The following is a 20,097-nucleotide window of genomic DNA, read 5'->3' on the forward strand; positions in this document are numbered from 1 at the left end:
GTCTTTATAAATCCTAAAATGACCAGCTTTGAAAAAACATGATTTTGTGATATGCTGTAAGGAGATGTTTCTACTATATGTTTCTATATGTGGTCATTCATTGATTAGGATATGTGTCTGCATGGCTCGCCCGCTTGATATAATGCAATAAGGCGATATGTTGCAGTGACTTTCTCCGGGGTGAGGCGCCATTTTCTTGCCTTTTACCTGAAGTGGATTCCTTAGACTGTTACTTTGTGGCTGAGCACTCCATTCTTTTGTCCCCTCCTGCTCTCCTCTATTGGCATTGTTTGACCTCTTTATTTTTCTTCTTGAATCTGCTACTTCTATGATATTTCTTTTCTAACTTTACATAAAACTTTTTTTTTTTCCTGCAACTTAGAATATTATTGAAAGTCTACAGCAAATTCAAATATGTTCCTCTAAAAAGGCTCCAGAGAACGGTGAACTAGATTGCAAAAATTGAAATATGGCACTTCAATTCCGTCCTCTCATTTCATTGCAAATAAAGCATGGCCTTGAGCTGGGTTTCTATTTTTCTTGTACCTAAGAGAAAAAAAAATCCTTTTTTTCATCAAAGTAGACAAAGAAAGGGTTTATTCCCAGCGAGCAATGGTCACATTTTCTAGTTCTTGCTTCACAATTAGATTGACTAAAGCCTATAGAAAGGCAAAAGGACCATCAAATGTGGATACAAAGGGGGCAAAAAATGACTTGTTGCTCCTTTCTTTTACATATTATTACTGATTGTTGGGGGTAACAGAAAAAGCCTGGGAAATGATTTACTTTAGACCAGAAAATAAAGTTAAGAAAGTTATAAAGATCTTGTACTTGTAGTCGGGATGGCCACACCAAACAAGGGCTATCTCCATTGTGCTATAACAGTGCTGCGGAAAATTTTACATATCCAAATAGTCTCTTCACTTAAAAAGACAATGTGGACTTTAGTGCCACGTATTGGAAAGAGCATTTCTTAAAGTCAATATCAACCATTTAAAGGGCTTTGCCACATGACTTAGGATAAAGAGCCCAAGTTGAAGCGCTATTTGTAAACATCTATTTTGTGTTTTTGCCCCTCATCAGTGCAAACGTTTCTCACCCAGCCAACCAGTTTTTTGCTTTGCCCTCATGAGGGGTAAAGACCCTTCAAAAGGAGCTTCTGGTCCAGCATCTTATCCTAAGTCATGTTTCAAGACCATTTAAAGGGTTAATATTGAGTTTTAAGATTTTTACCTCCAATGGCAGTGACACTAGAAATGCTGTTCTCTTCCCCCTTAAAGTGACTATTTGCATATTTCCTCAAATTTTACCCCTTTAGAATCTTTTAAACTACAGCACAATGAATGAATGAAAAAAATGAAACACATCAAATCAGCTTTTTGAAACACATCTGACCTCTCTGGAGAACTACTTTGTTTTCAATCATTTTTATTGGATTTTTTAAAGCCATATATACATGGGTAAGGAGAGGGGGAGGACAAATTAGGAATGGGGATTAAGGAAATATTGAACAAGGTAAAAAGAGGAAAATGAAAGGGATAAAGAGAGAACTCAGATTTATACAATCAGATATAAACATAAGATTATCATCTTTTATATAAGTATAATAGCTTCAGGAACTAGGTAACATAAGTTCACAGTAACGGAATCAAAAATATACATAGATCATAATTGTCCAAGCCAATGACTAACATAGAATGTTTCCAAGAATTCAATTCCAAAATCAATTTGTTCCAATAAAACATTCCCTCGGGGATATAAACACCAAGGTTCCCATTTATTTTTACATTTTTCAGACTTATTATTTGCTGTGACCTATTTGTATTCATAAAACCTATGAGAAGAAATTGTCTTAATAATTTCTGATAATATACTTGGGAATATACATTTTTATCTAGAAGAAAAGCTTAGAATTCTTGACCACAATAAATATGCGGAATAATATTGATTTCAGAGCAGGATGAAATGTTTCCAAATCAAGCATGAATAGGGTCATCTGTGGAGTAATAGTCACTTTGGTTTCTGATAAATTATTAACTAACATAGATACTTTATACCACAAAGATTTAATTTTGGGGCAATCCCAATATATGTGGATTAGATTGGAGAACTACATTAAGCAATTTGTTAATATTTTCCAAAGTTGGGCTCCATAGTGTAGCTTCACTGCAAAGCTTCCATCTCTACTTCTTGCTCCTTTTCCTACTTTTTTTTTAATTTACTGAACTAATTTTATTTATGAGCAGAGAAACTGTGAGAATGGCTGCTCCAAAGACCAATTCCAGTGTGCCACGGGACAGTGCATACCCGCCAAATGGAAATGTGATGGACACGAGGACTGCAAAACTGGGGATGATGAAAAAAATTGCGAACCAGGTATTCTAATAATTTTGCATTGTTATTTTCAGAATATAGTAGATATGCAAAATAATATAATAACATTAGCGATGTAACATGATTGCTTTGACGCTCTAATACAATGGGCAAAAGATGCCAACCATATGCTATTTATCATACTGATGTCTTACCATGTGCCATTTATAATACCAATGTCTTACCATGTGCCATTTATAATACCGATGTCTTACCATTAGTGTTGAGCATTCCGATACCACAAGTATCGGGTATCGGCCGATATTTGCTGTATCGGAATTCCGATACCGAGATCTGATACTTTTGTGGTATCGGGAATCGGAATCGGAAGTTCCCAGTGTATGGTTCCCAGGGTCTGAAGGAGAGGAAACTCTCCTTCAGGCCCTGGGATCCATATCCATGTAAAAAATAAAGAATTCAAATAAAAAATAGGGATATACTCACCCTCGGACACGCCCTGGTAGTAACCGGCAGCCTTCTTTGCTTAAAATAAGCGCGTTCAGCACCTTCCATGACATCACAGCTTCTGATTGGTCGCGTGCCGCTCATGTGACCGCCACGCGACCAATCACAAGCCGCGACGTCATCCCTCAGGTCCTAAATTCCCTTCTAGGAATTTAGGACCTGAGGGATGACGTCACGGCTTCTGATTGGTCGCGTGGTGGTCACATGAGCGGCACGCGACCAATCAGAAGCCGTGACGTCATGGAAGGTACTGAACGCGCTCATTTTAAGCAAAGAAGGCTGCTGGTTCACAGCGGTAAGGTCCAGGCTGCGTCGGAGAGGTGAGTATATCAATATTTTTTATTTTAATTATTTATTTTACACATTAATATGGATCCCAGGGCCTGAAGGAGAGTTTCCTCTCCTTCAGACCCTGGGAACCATCAGGATACCTTCCGATACTTGGTGTCCCATTGACTTGTAATGGTATCGGGTATCTGTATCGGCGATATCCGATACTTTTCGGGTATCGGCCGATACTATCCGATACCGATACTTTCAAGTATCGGACGGTATCGCTCAACACTACTTACCATATGCCATTTATAATACTGGTGTCTTACCATGTGCCATTTATAATACCGGTGTCTTACCATGTGCCATTTATAATACCGGTGTCTTACCATGTGCCATTTATAATACCAATGTCTTACCATGTGCCATTTATAATACCGGTGTCTTACCATGTGCCATTTATAATACCGGTGTCTTACCATGTGCCATTTATAATACCGGTGTCTTACCATGTGCCATTTATTATACTGGTGTCTTACCATGTACCATTTATAATACCGGTGTCTTACCATGTGCCATTTATAATACCTGTGTCTTACCATGTGCCCTTTACAATACCGATGTCTTACCATGTGCCATTTATAATATCGGTGTCTTACCATGTGCCATTTATAATATCGGTGTCTTACCATGTGCTGTTTATAATACTGGTGTCTTACTATGTGCCATATATAATACCGGTGTCTTACCATGTGCTATGTTTAATATTGGGGTCTTACCATGTGCCATTTATTATACTGGTGTCTTACCATGTGCCATTCATAATACCGGTGTCTTACCATGTGCCATTTATAATACCTGTGTCTTATCATGTGCCCTTTACAATACCGATGTCTTACCATGTGCCATTTATAATATTGGTGTCTTACCATGTGCTGTTTATAATACCGGTGTCTTACCATGTGCCATTCATAATACCGGTGTCTTACCATGTGCCATTTATGATACTGATGTCTTCTTATGTGGCAAAATGACCACTATGACGTCTTGGTCACTTATATGATAGCTACTTCTGCATCCCATATAGCTACACTCTTGGACAGCATTGAAGAGCCTGCCCACAATTGGAGGCTATATTCAGGAAGAAATACAAGGAAACTTTTTGAATAGTAATATGAACTGAATAGATCTTGCTCGTAGAAAGCAAGGAAAATACATCAGGGCATCAATGTTGTAATATCTCTATCCTCGCCTTCCGATACACTGAGCAAGAAGAAGTCTTCAATAAGACCCAGGAGATTTGCAAACTTTTCTGGAAGTTCTGGGAAAGCTGGCAACAATGAGTTAGTATGCTAAACTCTTTAAAATATATCATTCAGGTTCACGTGTATATCTGCTCATCTTTGTCTTTTTTTGTCACAGTGCAACTAACAATTCTTGGTTTGACTGACCCATAGAAGATACATTTTTAAAATGGAACTGATGAAGATGTTAGGCAGTATAATACATTTCATTAAAGTAGAGTCCACAAAGATTTTTCTTCAGCTTTAACCAGTGTCTGGCTGTAAGACAACTGGTGGCAACCGGGTGCCTCTCCCACTGCTCTGTCTCGATACCAGGAACTAAACTATAGATCCTGCTCACTTGGCTGAATCCTCACTTTTAGTCTTCTGCTAGAGAAAAATGTTAGTCTAGGTCTGTAATAAATTATCATATGTGTTCTCTCCCATAGTTCTAAAAGACTTGCCTCGATTCTTCAGGACTGGTGTTTTTTTGTACCAATCTTGTAGAACAGAGCACTGGAGTAAGACACCCTAAATTCATTAAGAGTAGTGGGCCCCTTAATGACTTTGGATCCACATGAGGTGAAGCTGGCAACACTGCTTGTAGTAGTAGTCATGCTTGAGGAAAGAACAATGATCCTATAACACTATAACCGCAACCTCCGGATCGACAAAGAGAGACATAGATGAACTTTTTGCTCATGTGATTTATTTTGATCCAGCGTTAATGAAAAGACGGATATTGCTCAATGTTTTGACCAATTTGTGGTCAATTTGGAGCTTGATGTGCCAGGCTTTATTCATACCCCATACCCCCGACCACTACCCACACAGATGTCCTTGATTAAGACCACAAATGAGTCAAAACATTGGGCAATATCTGTCTGCATCAAAATATATCACATCTACGCCTACGTCTCTCTAAATAATTTTGGCTCATCTTTCAGATGCTGTACTTCACGTGTACTCCAACTGGTGATCGAAATACATTTTTTCCATAATTTATGGCACTGTTGTGCTGAATTTGTTGGCTTAGTCTTGCCCCCTCCTAATGAATCTCTGTCCACTTTTCAGAATGTTGTCAGAATTGGCCGGCACTTGTGTAAAAATGCCAAAAGTTGTAAAATTTTTGTGACATTCCAAGCAGTTTACTGCTGTGAACTACTTAATGAATCGGCCATTCTATCCTTCATTTCTTTGAATAGTGTTCTTTTCACTTACATCGGCATCAGATATTGCAACCATCAAAGTGTTTACAAACACAGCTCTCGAGAGGCTATCGAAAGTCTCGGAGGTATTAAACACTTGTGTCAAGCACTCTCGTCTTTATCGCATCCTTTATCATCTGTTCTCACAGCCGCAGCTTGGCTAATTAAGCATCATTAATAGTAACCTTCACCACAGACAAGCATTTTGTAAAAGAAGGCAGAAGTCTCTACAAACACGTTGTATTTTTTCCAGTGGAATATCAATGGATGCAAAACCCAAAGTTCAGACATTGCTCATAATAAGAATATATTGAGTTGTTGAAAAGCCTTTCTCTACTCAAATTTACAAACTTGCTAATTTCTTATGCATTTTTCTCTTTCTGTGGCTTCGCTAAAACGGAGCATAGTATTGCAGAGTGGGCTAAGATGTGGCACAAAATGGGCACAATTTTGGCTCAACTAATAGGTGGTGTAAACATATGTCTCATTCAAGCATCTATTCTTCATGTGCATGTTCAAACCATATTTTTCACAGATAGAACACATATCTATTATTATCTATGGGCTTGTTAACATGTCCGTTTTTTTTTATTGAGGACTGATTGTCATGTAAATGGATCAGTCAAAAACAAAAAGGGTAATACATGACATCCATGCTTCATTCACGTGTGTCAGTTTCTTACAGTTTAATGGGCAGGAGAAGGTTGAAAATGTAACACTAAGGCAAAAAATGCATGAAAATCAGATTCAGGACACTAATGAAAAATGGTACTTTTTTTTGTGAAAGATCTTATACAAGACAGTCCAAAGATACATTAAATGTATAAAACAGTATGAATCACTATGATATTTGGAGCAGGGGCAGACAAATCATTTCTGCAACCTGTGTAGCTGCACAGGGTTCCAAGAGGCAAGGGAGTCCATTTCCAACTCCAAAGCAGGTGGAGTTGTGCGTTATGATGAGTTATTGGACCTCAAAGGGCCCATATCATGTTCTTGCACAGGAGCCCTCTTCTATCTGTGTCCGCCACTGATTTGAAACCTAAGGATTAAAGCTTCTCGCTTTGGAATGTGCCAAGTTGGCATAGGAAGACTTATAAGCCCTGCAATGCTGTACTGGGAATTGAAATTTGCAAAGAGCCACTTCAGAGAGGAAGAAGACAGAAATTTGAGTGCTACCTACTGAAAGCATCAATTCTAACAGTCAAGATCAACTCTTTAACAAGCTTTCGCCACATCACCTAAGATAAGAAGCTGTACCATTTGTAAATATGTGTTTTGAGGTGTTTGCCCCTCATCAGGGCAAAGCAGGAGAACTGGTTTAGCTAGGTGAGAGGCCTGTGAGAGGAGTCTGATGGGTTATGTTTTCTTCTTGTGGAGAATGTCAAGTTGGCACAGGGATACTTATAGGCCATGCAATGCTTCCCTGGGAATTTGAATATGCAAGTGGCCTTTTGGAAAGAGGATGAAGACAGGATGTCAGAATTCTGTTTTCCTTCTGTGGAATGACCACTAGTGGCTCCTATTATTAACTTTTCTAAGTTGTGCTGCAATTCTACTTCTTACTGGCAGCAGCTGCCAAGGCAAACAGGATCATGGGGTGCATTAAAAGACGTCTGGATACACATGATGAGAGCATTATACTGCCTCTGTACAAATCCCTAGTTAGACCGCACATGGAGTACTGTGTACAGTTTTGGGCACCAGTGCTCAGGAAGGATATAATGGAACTAGAGAGAGTACAAAGGAGGGCAACAAAATTAATAAAGGGGATGGGAGAACTACAATACCCAGATAGATTAGCGAAATTAGGATTATTTAGTCTAGAAAAAAGACGACTGAGGGGCGATCTAATAACCATGTATAAGTATATAAGGGGACAATACAAATATCTTGCTGAGGATCTGTTTATACCAAGGAAGGTGACGGGCACAAGGGGGCATTCTTTGCGTCTGGAGGAGAGAAGGTTTTTCCACCAAAATAGAAGAGGATTCTTTACTGTTAGGGCAGTGAGAATCTGGAATTGCTTGCCTGAGGAGGTGGTGATGGCGAACTCAGTCGAGGGGTTCAAGAGAGGCCTGGATGTCTTCCTGGAGCAGAACAATATTGTATCATACAATTATTAGGTTCTGTAGAAGGACGTAGATCTGGGGATTTATTATGATGGAATATAGGCTGAACTGGATGGACAAATGTCTTTTTTCGGCCTTACTAACTATGTTACTATGTTACTATGTTACTGCAGGTTTCATTGAAATAGGCATAAGGTGAGTATAACTTTGTTTTTTGTTTTTAAATAAATGCTTAAATAAGGATGTTTTTGTTTTATATCAAATAAAGGATTTTATTATTTTAGTGCGTGTATTTCCAAACTTTCAATAGGGTTAGTAATGGGGCCATTTTTAAAATTTAATTCTTCATTTTACAACGGAGCTACACCGCTGTTGAATACAACTCCAATCATTCAATCATTGTCACCTGGCCATGCTGATTACAGGGAGACCAGGTAACAATGATGAGAGCTGCCTTCAGCCGCCGGCACCTGGGAACACCAGAAACTCTACGTCTTCTTCCGTGTGTCATCCGTGGGTCATCAGTGTGCACGTGTGCGGGACACATTTTGTCCGTGCTACACACAAAAAAATTACATGTCTATGGGTTTTTCACACAGGCACACGGTCCGTGTGAAAAACCTGACTCGTGAGCACCACCATTGAATACAATGAGTGTGCATATGTCCATATTTGAGGTCCTTAAAAAAAGACCAAATACGGACATAAAAATGGATGTGTGAAGAAGGCCTTTGACAGTATTGATAATTGTACCTGAGGGTTTCAATAATGTGCTCTCAGTCATATCCCTATAAGAACAAATCAAGAAAAATACTTTTCAACTTTCCAAACAAATTACATTTAGAAGTTTTATTGTACAAGGCTGAGTTCAGTGCTAAGTGACGGCGTGTCTGTTTTATATGTAAATAAATACCATTAGTGGTAATGTTTTTTGCAGTTGAATGAAGTTTACTTCCTTTGTTTTAAAATCAGTTTTGCAAAAGATCTCATTATAGGATAGTTTTTCACTACTACATTTGTTTTCCTCTCTTAACATATAAGGAACCGTACAGTTTATAAAAGCTTCTGAAAAAATTCTTCATTGTTTATTCTTGTCTGTTCATGTTTTATGTTTTGCTAGACTTAGAAGGGATTTCCAGCTCGAAATTCAACTTTAAAAAATGTATTGTAGCTCTTAACATGCTTTCTAAATGCCCCCAATACCCGTTGCACACTTTTGTGGCGTCCTTTTACAAAATCTTGTGTCTTTGCATTTTCCACACTCTATAGCTCCACGTTAGCTACATGATCCAAGAAAACCACGTTTCTTGACAGGTGTATGCACAGGTTTAACCAAGTATCTCCTCAGCCACATCGGCTTTTCAGTGGAGGCAGATGCAATGTCACATTTGATGTCTCATACTTTTCCCAGACCTAAAGAGAAGTGTGAAATCTACATCAGAAGTTCAGGGATATGCCATGAATGTTTGTATTTGTAATAACTCTGAAAACAATGTTGTAACTGATGAATCTTTAGACTTCCACCAGCCATAGAACATAGGCACTACCCTCATGCCAGAATAATTAGTCATTTCTGCGTAAAACCAACAAATAGTACATCTATTTTCTCTCTTACAGCCTCCCCGACCTGTTCTTCCACCGAGTACGTCTGTGACAGTGGTGGCTGCATCTCGGCCTACCTAAGGTGTAATGGTGAATATGACTGTGCCGATGGCTCAGATGAGGTAAGAAGATTTACCCCTGCATTGGTAACATTGATGTCAATGAGTCTTAAAGTCAAGTTCTCAACGTGTAAATTACAAGAATGTATACTACATGTATGTACTATATATATGCACTACCTTTTGGCAAATTGATAAGTATAATGTTTGTCCAAGGCAAAAAGGGTACTTTGCCCCTTAATCCTTGTACAGGGATATGAAGCTACAACAGGGCTCACTGGATTTATTCAACAAAAGTTCTGCTGGCAGGTGGAGCGAACCAGCAGTAAAAGAACTTAATGTAACCAGGTCAGAACCATGAAGGCAGTCAAGGCACAAAATTAGAAGATGAAGAATGGTCACGAAAGAGGTTGTGGTCAGACAACAGAAAGTCAGCAAGCAAACGGGAGGAGATAGCACAAGACAGAATTAGAGAAGAGAAACTCAAACTGGCAGTGAGAGTCAGAGGTTCAGAGGTTTAAATAGATAACAGCCCTACCAGTGGCTCTGGCTCTAAGAAAAGAGCCAGGAATTAATTCCATAGCTCTTTGATTAAGAAACACCAAAAGACGTAAGAATAAAATAGAGCCACGGCACAGCCATCCAGTGACGCCAGCAACAATGTTTTGGCAACTCCCAGCAACCAAGGTAGAAACAAAAGGAACACTCACCGGCCTAGATGTTACCACAAGAAATTCTGAAACTCTAAAGTTATCCCTACAGCATGGGAGACATCTTCTTTATGATATGATGGCGCAATATGTTTGTGCTGTTTGGTCTACTAGGATGGCAGCTGTGTCCTTGCAATATGTTGAAAACATAAAGATTCTTTAATATAAATCCATAAGTCAAGCAGTATTTCTGAGAACAGTGGTAAAACATTTACAAGTTGATGGTATGGATATTGCTGCCGATTCATCTCAATAGTTCACTCTTATCCGTAGAATGCTCGGATTTTCTTGTCAATTGTTTTCCATTCCATGTGGATGGGCTTGTGAAAACCCCTTTACCTTTTTTTTTTTTACTGTAAACTACTGTTGATTTGGAGGGCTGAATTCCAGACTGCAAATCTACAGCTAATTCTGCACATGCCCTAAGTAAGTTCCCATCATGGCAGAGTGTAAAGCCCTTAACGAGGATCTGAATGGTCGTGATGGTGAATAGGATTCGCGTAGGTGATTGAACTCTCTACGTTGGCTGTTCTTCTTTGCAATCCTTATGCTATTGTCACAGGTCAGACTCAACTTTTTTCTTATTTTTCCTTAGGTTGATTGTGTGACTGACTGTAAAGAAAACCAGTTCCGATGCCGAAATAAGGCTTATTGTATCCCAGTACGGTGGCTCTGCGATGGCATCCATGACTGTGTAGATGGCAGCGATGAAGATAGCTGTGAGAGAGGTTAGAACATCTTATTCCCCTTCCTGAAATTAAATCCGCTCTTGTGTATCTCATTTGCTCTGCCTGCTCTAATAAACTAGTAACACCCATGTGCACTATCAGGCTGATAAATGCAATGCTGTGGGAACAAGCATGGACCATCGCGACCCATCTTCATCTGCTTAAAACGACAGGACTTTTCCTTTGTAAAGCACTGCTTTCCCTTGACATTATTTAGTGGATTTATGTCTTTATGGTTTTTTGATGAGAGCAGCATGATAAGGCTCATCAGGATAAGTCATTCTACAGTTCTTAAATACGTTGTTACATCTAGAAATTTATACAATACATTACAAAGTGTATTTATAGAGCGTGATGCCATAGTTCTATCTTTTCTCAAAGATATGAAGAAATGGAAAGAACTTAAAGGGTAATTTCCAACAGAGATAGTTGATAACTTATGGATGGGTGGAGATACGTTGCTCACCTTTTTTTGCAGTTCCTTAGAAAATGAACCTTGTGATGGTACGCAGTACTCCATTCTGACCAAGTCCTTCAGAAACCTGTTATTGGGAGAAGTGGAAGTCCCATTTATTGAACCTCCAATGATTCGAAACTTCAGTGAAAGAGGGGTCTTAGCTTTGGATGGTTCCATCACATTTGCAGTTGAATTGTAATTAGCAAAGACATGGAAATCTCATCTAGACGGTTAAACAATCACTGGACCCTTCATCACCTTTGCCAAAATGTACAATGTTAAAGTCGATTACTGTTGTTTACTATCCAGTTTAAAAGGAAAGCATCTCCTATATTTTTTCTACTAATTAAAACCTGATAAAGAAGGATATTTGTATGTTATTCCTTTTATTTTTTAAAGGGAGATTTTATTATAGTCTACTTCCTGCACAAGATTATGGGCTGGCCATCTTGTCTGAGCTGCAATTGACAGCAATCAAAAATGCGCTCTGAAGCAACCACATGAGCCATAGGAGAATAAGACTACAGTTGTGTGTTGACTTCTATGATAGAGAGAGTTGTGGACATGCTCTGTGGCCTGTGCAGAGGTAATTGAGCAGGGAGAGGGAGGAGGAGAAGTGCAAGTGGTGGATCCTGGTTTATCTACAGTATATATAAGTTTACCTATTATTGTTTGACCCTATTATGGCAATCAGAGTAAAAACTGCAAGAGTTCAGTATTTATTTTGTATAAAGAAAGTTTCATGGGAAAACAATACATCAAAATGCCTTAAGAGATGTGTTTAAGCTAAAAAATAAATAATATGTTAGTTTCTGATTACCAATTTCCTTTATGTCAAAATGTGGCACTAACTATTCCAAAAACCCCAATAAATAATGATCTCATATACCTGCCCTAAAGTTTGCAGTTTTTTGTCATATATTAAATTTTAAAATTGACAAACAATAGTCTCCATAGTCTCCAGGAAAAGAACACTTAGCCGAGACTTTAGTAAAAATTTTGGTTACTTCCCATCATGTTCCATAATGTACTATTATTTCATGGAACGGGTGTGAGCATATGGAGCGGACTCACTCCACACAGGATAGGAGCAGGGTATGTTGTACAGTCAGGACTCAAGAGTTACTGCTGCAATTCCAGTGGTGCATCCATTCAAGTCATGTGGTCACTTAATTCTAATATGTGCCACATCAGTCAGGGTGGAAGGGACCTGCTGAAGGGCTTCTTTGCTGCCATTGTTTTTCTCCTATGAAGACCAGTCACAGGCTGGGCTTCATAGGAGGCATTTAATTTTCAATATAGTACAATAAAGATTGATTGCAGGTTCAAGCACCCTGTAGGAAGTAAAACAAAATGTAACGTACGATTAAAAAAAAAATTGCAGTTCCTTCGAGAAATTAAAACATATGGAAAATAACACAAATTTTGTATTACATGGAACCTGTCAACTCGAAATTTCTATTTATCTGTGGAGATAGGGTTAATCTGCCAAGTAACCATTACAGTGCTTCATGGCCACCTTCCTGAAAGTGAAGCTACGGGGAGAAAATTAATTAACTTATCTCCTCCCAGGAGCTGCTGGCTTTCAGTCGTGGGGTGCGCCCAGATCGGCTACTGTCACCGCTCACAGCACCGTTCACTATACTGTAATCGGTGTCTGTAAGCACGTCCTGCACTATGCAGATTGAGCTGTCAATCAAAATTCCATGGCATGCTTACAGCCACCGCGCACAGTATAGTGATCGGTGCTGTAAGCGGTGACTTTAATCTGTCTGTGCACGCCCGATGACTGAAAGCTGGCAGCTCCTGGGAGGAGATAAGTTAATATTTTTCCGGTTGTTGCACTTTCAGTAAGACAGACATAAAACATTGTAATGCTACCTGCAAATTAACCCTTTATCTGCAGGCAAATAGCGATTTCTGTGGTGACTATTTCCCTTTCAACACCTGCTAATGGCTGGTATATACAGTTATAAAATGTGAATAGAAATATTTATCGTTTCATTACCTTGACGCATATCACTCCACTGATTTCCGTAACTTAGACTGGCGTTTTTTCCGTTAATGTGCGCAGTTGAGTTTATGCTGTGCAGTGTTGTTCTGCATAATAGGAGTCCCTGCTGTTGTATCCACTTTGTCCTTTTGCGATTTCCCATTTCCATTTCATACACTATAGCAAAGAAAACAAAACAGTATATATAGAAAAAAGAAAAAAAAAGAAGAAACAAGAAAAAAAATGCTTCACCTTTCCATGTCTTTTCCAGCTGCAATAAAATAATGCTTGTTGACTGCCACTGACCGAGCAGAAAATATACTCAATTGCTCCCGAGTCCTTGTGAAAGAAAAACTTAAGACTCCGAGCAGTGCAGCCTATGGTTTCACAAAGCAAGAAGAGGACATTGATCTAACATTAAAAAGCCAAATGGGCAAAAATAAGAGTAAAAAAAGAACCTTGAGAGATTTCACTTCAATAAACAAAAACACATAAGGAACGCTGAATAAGTAATATTTCTAAATCCATTCACTGGAAATTACACAAGAATAAAAATCAGCCTACAGTTTTTCATTATACGGAACGACACAACTGCCATTCATTGGAAAGATTGCCGTCGGGGCAGCTGTATAAATTCCATAATGCATCCGAACAGCTGTGATCGCCCTGACATTTACTAGTCTCAGGTTTTCATCCAAAATATAGTTGTTTTAGCAGTAATGACTGTGATTATATTTTACGATGGCCATTGTTCAAATGTAACTGGCTTTTTTCATTAAAAGTACTTTACAAAGCTCACAGAAGTTTTTTTTTTAAAGGTGTTGTTACATCAGGGACATTTCTGGCATACACATCAATGGGACCCAAATCTATCTTGAGATCGAGGCCCCATCTTGCATGGCTGTGAACGGAGAGGTGTCTGCACATCTGCAGATCTCTCTCTCTTGACTTGAAAGTTGTTGCCGTTTGCTGAGCAGATATTTGGATTTGCCATACAAGTGACTGGAAAGAGCTGTCCATGAAGGAAATTGAAGCCTCTTCTCTTTTAAGTTATGAGTTTTTGCCACCCACTCAGAAGATTGTCAAAACTCCCATAAAAGTAAATGAAAAGAGTGCGCATGCACATGAGACCACTGGAGAGCGGAGGTGGCTAAGCATACGCAGATCTTCCTACTCACTTGAGAATTGTTGAGAAAGAGCAGTTCGGGTATCCATTATTTTCAATGGGGTTCAGGTTCTGGTGGAAGTTTGGGTATTGTTTTGGTACACGAACTGAACTTTTTAAAAAGTTTGGGTCAGGTACCAGAACCCGAATTTCCACCAGTCCGCCCATCCCTACTAGTTAAAAAAAACTGTTGAGCAAGGAAAAACTCTGAGAGACCTGCTCACGAGGAGGCCATAATCTCACGAGCATGTAGAGCTTGTTCACTTGTAAGACAGTTCTGAAAAACTGCTGATAACTCACAAGCTAACGATGAGGAATGCACATGCATGGCCACGTCTCCATGCCTGACTATACATAATGAGGGCTCGATTTCATGCACATGTGCAGCTTTCTCTATTAACTTGGGTCAATGCTGCTCACTCAGCAGTTTTTTTTAAACTTACATAAATGTAAATGGAAAGAGTGGATAAATGCATGAGATTGAGACCTCGCAGTGTGTCACCCGAGTCATGAGGTGGCCATGTATTTACTTGAGACTTATTGCTAGCTCAGTAGTTTTTGGATCTTCTATATACGTGAGTAGAAAGAGCTGCATCCAAAGCCACCTGTCCTTTCTACTGTGGTGCGCTTCAAAGCCCTGATCTCATGGTATATGCCCATTCCACCTTAAAATGGTTATTGAAACATATGTACATTATAGGGAGGAGCATGTAAAAAAGCCACGGAGACACCATCACGTGTTTCTCAACGCAAGCAATGAATAGCCAGGTCTTTCACCGGGAAGGAACAACCACGGGAAGGGCAGCATCCAATAAAGGAAAACCACCTATGCCAAAGCATGGTATCCATCCACAGACAGCTGGTTCGGGGTATTTGCCCCTCATCAGTGTGGAGTAGGAAACTGGCTATTAGGAGCAGTGCCTAGTGCATTATAGGGAGGAGTCATTTGTTTTGAGTCCACCTTCTAGGGAGCAAATATAGCAGTCATATCCAATGCCCTGGTGTCATTTAGGTCCCCAAGGTCCTTTTACTACATAGGAAAACAACAAATGGAAGAGAATGCAACAAATGTGGCAGAGTTGTATGTTTTACTTGAGGCTAAAGTAGAGTTTCTAAGAAGAATGTGGATTAAATAGCCAAGGTGTAAGTGCCTGAGGGTATGCCTGCTAATTACCTTCCTCGGAGTAATCAGTGCATTACCCATCCTCTTCACAAAAAGGAGTTGTTTTTTATTCTTGTGGAAACTTGTTGCCAGAAGTCATCTATAAATTAGGTGTTCTCCAAGAGTGACTAGGAACCGTTTCTAGGTTTGAAACGTGTAGGATTTTTTACAGGATGTCCTATTTTTAAACTTGTTTGTTTTTTCTATCTTTTTTAATGGATTAATAAAGCTCTTTTTTTTACTTGGAGAATTTAGAGATTGACCACTGGACAATATTACTGTTTTTCATGTTCTCTAAGAGTGCAGTTAGTTGGAGCGGACCTCTAAACGTGTGCAAATACAAGACAGTACATGCCATAAACTAAGGAGACTATGTCTTCTAGACACACTCCACTTCCCCCCAAAAGTCTTGTAAGTAGCACTGAAAGGGAATATGTAGAATGTAGTGTTGAGCATTCCGATACCGCAAGTATCGGGTATCGGCCGATATTTGCGGTATCGGAATTCCGATACCGAGTTCCGATATTTTTGTGATATCGGAAATCGGAAGTTCCCAGTGTATGGTTCCCAGGGTCTGGAGGAGAGGAGACTCTCCTTCAGGCCCTGGGATCCATATTCATGTAAAAAATAAAGAATAAAAATAAAAAATATGGATATACTCACCCCTCCGACGGACCCTGGACCTTAGCGGTGCAACCGGCAGCCTCCGTTTTCTATTGATTTCTATTGTTATACCACTTTGCTGTTCATATGATCAATCTTTTGAGTGTTTTATTCCGCTTCAGGCTTTGGCAAATGTCCTGTGGAAAAAAAGCAAGTATATGTCACTTTTTTAAACAGCTACTAACAGTCCCATGAAAAGTGTGCAAAAAAATGCTACAACAAATAATACAACTACAAAAAGGTTAAAAAACTCCCCCAAAAGAATGAACATTTCCTGAAGTGGGTTCCAGTAGAAAACTCAGTTTTTGACCATAACCAAAACAACTTAGGCTTGAGAAAGGCTCATTTTAGCTGAAACGTTGCCCAGACATGTGGGTAAACTAAACCTTGCACATTTTATATTGGAACAATAGAGTGCTGCCTCCTTTTTTGAAATTTTATGAAGTCTTGATGATCGGTGGACAGATTGTCTGGGGGCCTTGCACCCAAAGATAAGTATTTTGTGCTGTTCCTTCTTTTTTGCTATATATATATCCTAAGACTGCTTGCACAGTAAGATTTATATATATATATATATATATATATATATATATATATATATATTTATATTGCAAGAAGTGAAAAGAAGGTGGCACTCACTGGTCTTTAAAGTCCAAAGTTTCATTCAAACGTCATATTAAAATGGTAAAAGAGAGAAGCATGATACAGAGGACAGATGACGTCTGTTTCGCGCCTGTCTACACTTCGACGCGTCATGGGATCCTTTGCCAGTTTAAAGAGAATAATTAATTAATTAAGTTAATAAAACCTTGGATTTTAAAGGATCGGTGAGTGCCACCTTCTTTTCACTTCTTGCAATATATGGACTGATTCGTGATGAGCACCAGGATCCTGGCGGTGTGACTGCTAGAGCCATACTTACTATACACAGAAACTCACTTGTTCTTGGTGCCGGATCTTCCTTCTATTGCCAATATAAACATATACTTAAGAGACCGAGACCATGAAACTATGGCCACTTCTCTATAACAATGGAAATATAAATATTGTAAGTCAATTTTGGATACCCTGTGACTACCGGAGTACACATAATATTCTACTTTTGCCAAGAGGTGAAGCAGTAAACCTTCACATAACTAATGAGTCATGAAAACCCTGAATTGAGGGAAGAGTCTCATAAGAACCGATCTGATTCTGAGAGCAATCTTCTAAGTGTTTTCATAGCTTGAAGAGGGAGATGTGAGGCAGGCGGAGGAGAGCGAGGGGTGAAGAACAGGACTCACTGGAATCAAGTAAAATATACCATAGTTTGCACTTTATTAACAAGTCCCAACAATCAATCTGGTATGAACAGAAAGATGTTGTAGACAACAATGACCAATGTAAAAATCACATTGTTTCTGCACGTTTAAACCATTATCACCAAATCTGGTACATTTTACAACAAGTGAAAATGGCCCTAAATATCCAGATATCCGATAGTTCCATGTCCCTTGGGGTTAAAGTCAATAAATGGGTAAGTTTTATCAAAGTTGCCTAAAAGAAAAACAGTCATTGTTGCCCATGGCAACATTATGTTACTAGAACTGTCTGAAAAAATAAAAGCTGGATTCTAAATGGTTGCTAAGGACAACAAAAACAGGTTTTCTTTCTCTCAGTTTTGATAAATGAGGGCCTTGATCTTCCATATCTGTATTTCTCAACTCTAGAACATCGAGAACCGCTAACAGGTCTTGTTTTCTGGACTTCCGTAGTATTGCAGAGATTATTTTTAGTGACTTAGATTGCCACAAGTGTTCTCTCTACAGGATCTCCTTAACTCATTCATGACCTTATGGGTATTGGGTGAGGGCAGATGTGAGTATAACATGTTTGTATTTTATTATTATTATTTTATCCCCTTCATTTCCTTCTGTTTGTTATGCTCTGATGTATGGAAATACTTCAGAGCATAATGAATGACACTTACCAGCAATTCGATGAGAATCAAATACCTTGGCCGAATTCGAGCAAATCTGAATTATTTATTCATCTTTATGGCTGACTTCTTTTCTAATCCTAGACAACCCCTTTAAGAGCTCTTGTTCTATGTACTGACACTGGTCTGGAAACTCTGAAATTGAGTTAATGTGGGCAAATCACTGACATCATACAAATGACGGAGAAATGTAACGTAACTGTCCTGTAAGGAGGTTGTCGAACATTGTTGTTGCCAACTTAAGGTCGCTTTACTTCCACCCTAGACCTGCCTCCTTTTGTCTGCCTGGGACATCATAAATTTGTTAGAACTGTTTTTGAAAAATAGAGACAGTCCATGTTTCCCAGATTCAGGACAGTTGTCAGCTTCATAGATTTCTGAGAAGTGTTCAGTTTGGGTCTGGCCAAGATTTGCGTCCATAGTACAGGCACAGAAATGATTCCCTAATACCTATGTCTGAACCTGGCCTTTTACTTGTACAGACGGGACAGCTATTCATGCCAAGTGTCCCAAAATAGCAACCGCAGGTACAAACAACCTAATTATGTCCATGTATCATAAAGCTAATTATGATGATTTGTAACAATAAGCCTTCTATGTATGATTTATACATCTCTTCTCTAGTAGGACATGATCATTGGACCGTGCAACCATGTCTCATTATTCCATGTGTATGCTGGAATTCATCACTGCCATCTCTTTTTCAGGGGAAAATATATGCAGAGCAGATGAGTTCCTGTGCAATAACACCCTGTGTAAGCTGCATATATGGCTGTGTGACGGGGAAGATGACTGCGGAGATAACTCCGATGAGGTGCCTGAAATGTGTGGTAAGTTATTTACATTCCTAAGCAGGCAGGAAACCTGCGATAATTGCTGGCAGACTGTGAACTGTGGTTGTGTGATTGTATCTTAAGGCTATGTGCACACGTTGCAAAATTGCTGCGGAAATTTCCATGGCAATTCTGCAACTCCCTGCCGCAGGAAATACGCGTGCAGAATTGGCATGCATTTTCCCGCTGAACACTAGCGTTTTGCAAGCGTAATTAGCTTGCAGAATGCTAGCGTTTTCCAAGTGATCTGTGGCATCGCTTGGAAAACTGATTGACAGGTTGGTCACACTTGTCAAACATACACTTTTTACTATTGATGCGGCCTATGCAGAAAGAATGCTAAAAATAATAAAAAAAATAAAAAAAACGTAATATTCTCACCTTCCGACAGCCCCCGCAGCCTTCCTGCTCCTCGCGATGCTCCCGGTAGCTCCCGTTCCCAGTAATGCCTCACGGCAATGACCCCAGATGACGTAGCGGTCTCGCGAGACCGCTACATCATCACAGGTCATTGTCGTGAGGCATTACTGGAAACGGGGGCATCGTGAGGAGCGGGAAGGCTGTGGGGGCCGCCGGAAGGTGAGAAAATCACAATCTTTTATTTTAATTATTTTTCTTTTAACAGGTATATGGTTCCCTGGGTCTGGAGGAGAGTCTCCTCTCCTCCACCCTGGGTACCAACCGCACATGATCCGCTTACTTCCCGCATGGTGGGCAGAGCCCCATGCTGGAAGTAAGAGGGTCACTGCATTCCTATGTGTGCGGTATCCCCACGATTCTGCACAAAGAATGAACATGCTGTGTTTTTTTTCCGGAATGCGATACCGCCGCAGGAAAAAATGCAGCATGTGCACAAAAAATGCGGAATGCATTAAAAATGATGAGTTACTTATGTAAGTGTTTTTTCGGTGGAAAACGGCCTTAAAAACGCTAAAAAAAATCTAAAAATCCTGAACGTGTGCACCTAGCCTAATACAGCTTCAGTCAGTGCAGATGGTGTAAGACTTTGTAGGGACTAACCATATTGGCAAAGTAAAGGCCAACCGGCAGTTGCCTATTTTTAAACATTTCCG

At 39.5% G+C, this 20,097-nt stretch overlaps 1 protein-coding gene across 5 annotated transcripts in view; it reads left to right on the top strand.

Moving 5' to 3' along the window:
• The window catches only part of LRP1B (LDL receptor related protein 1B), a 1,636,337-nt gene that overhangs the window by 1,492,126 nt on the left and 124,114 nt on the right, over window positions 1-20,097 (top strand). For all 5 annotated transcript variants that reach the window (XM_077273024.1, XM_077273022.1, XM_077273019.1 and 2 more), the window contains exons 69-72: window positions 2,247-2,376; window positions 9,292-9,398; window positions 10,641-10,773; window positions 18,899-19,021. In XM_077273024.1, the coding sequence (XP_077129139.1) occupies window positions 2,247-2,376; window positions 9,292-9,398; window positions 10,641-10,773; window positions 18,899-19,021 (493 nt within the window). The remainder of the gene's footprint in view (window positions 1-2,246; window positions 2,377-9,291; window positions 9,399-10,640; window positions 10,774-18,898; window positions 19,022-20,097) is intronic.

The sequence above is a fragment of the Ranitomeya variabilis genome, chromosome 7, assembly GCF_051348905.1.
Source record: "Ranitomeya variabilis isolate aRanVar5 chromosome 7, aRanVar5.hap1, whole genome shotgun sequence".
NCBI classification, from domain to species: Eukaryota; Metazoa; Chordata; class Amphibia; order Anura; family Dendrobatidae; genus Ranitomeya; species Ranitomeya variabilis.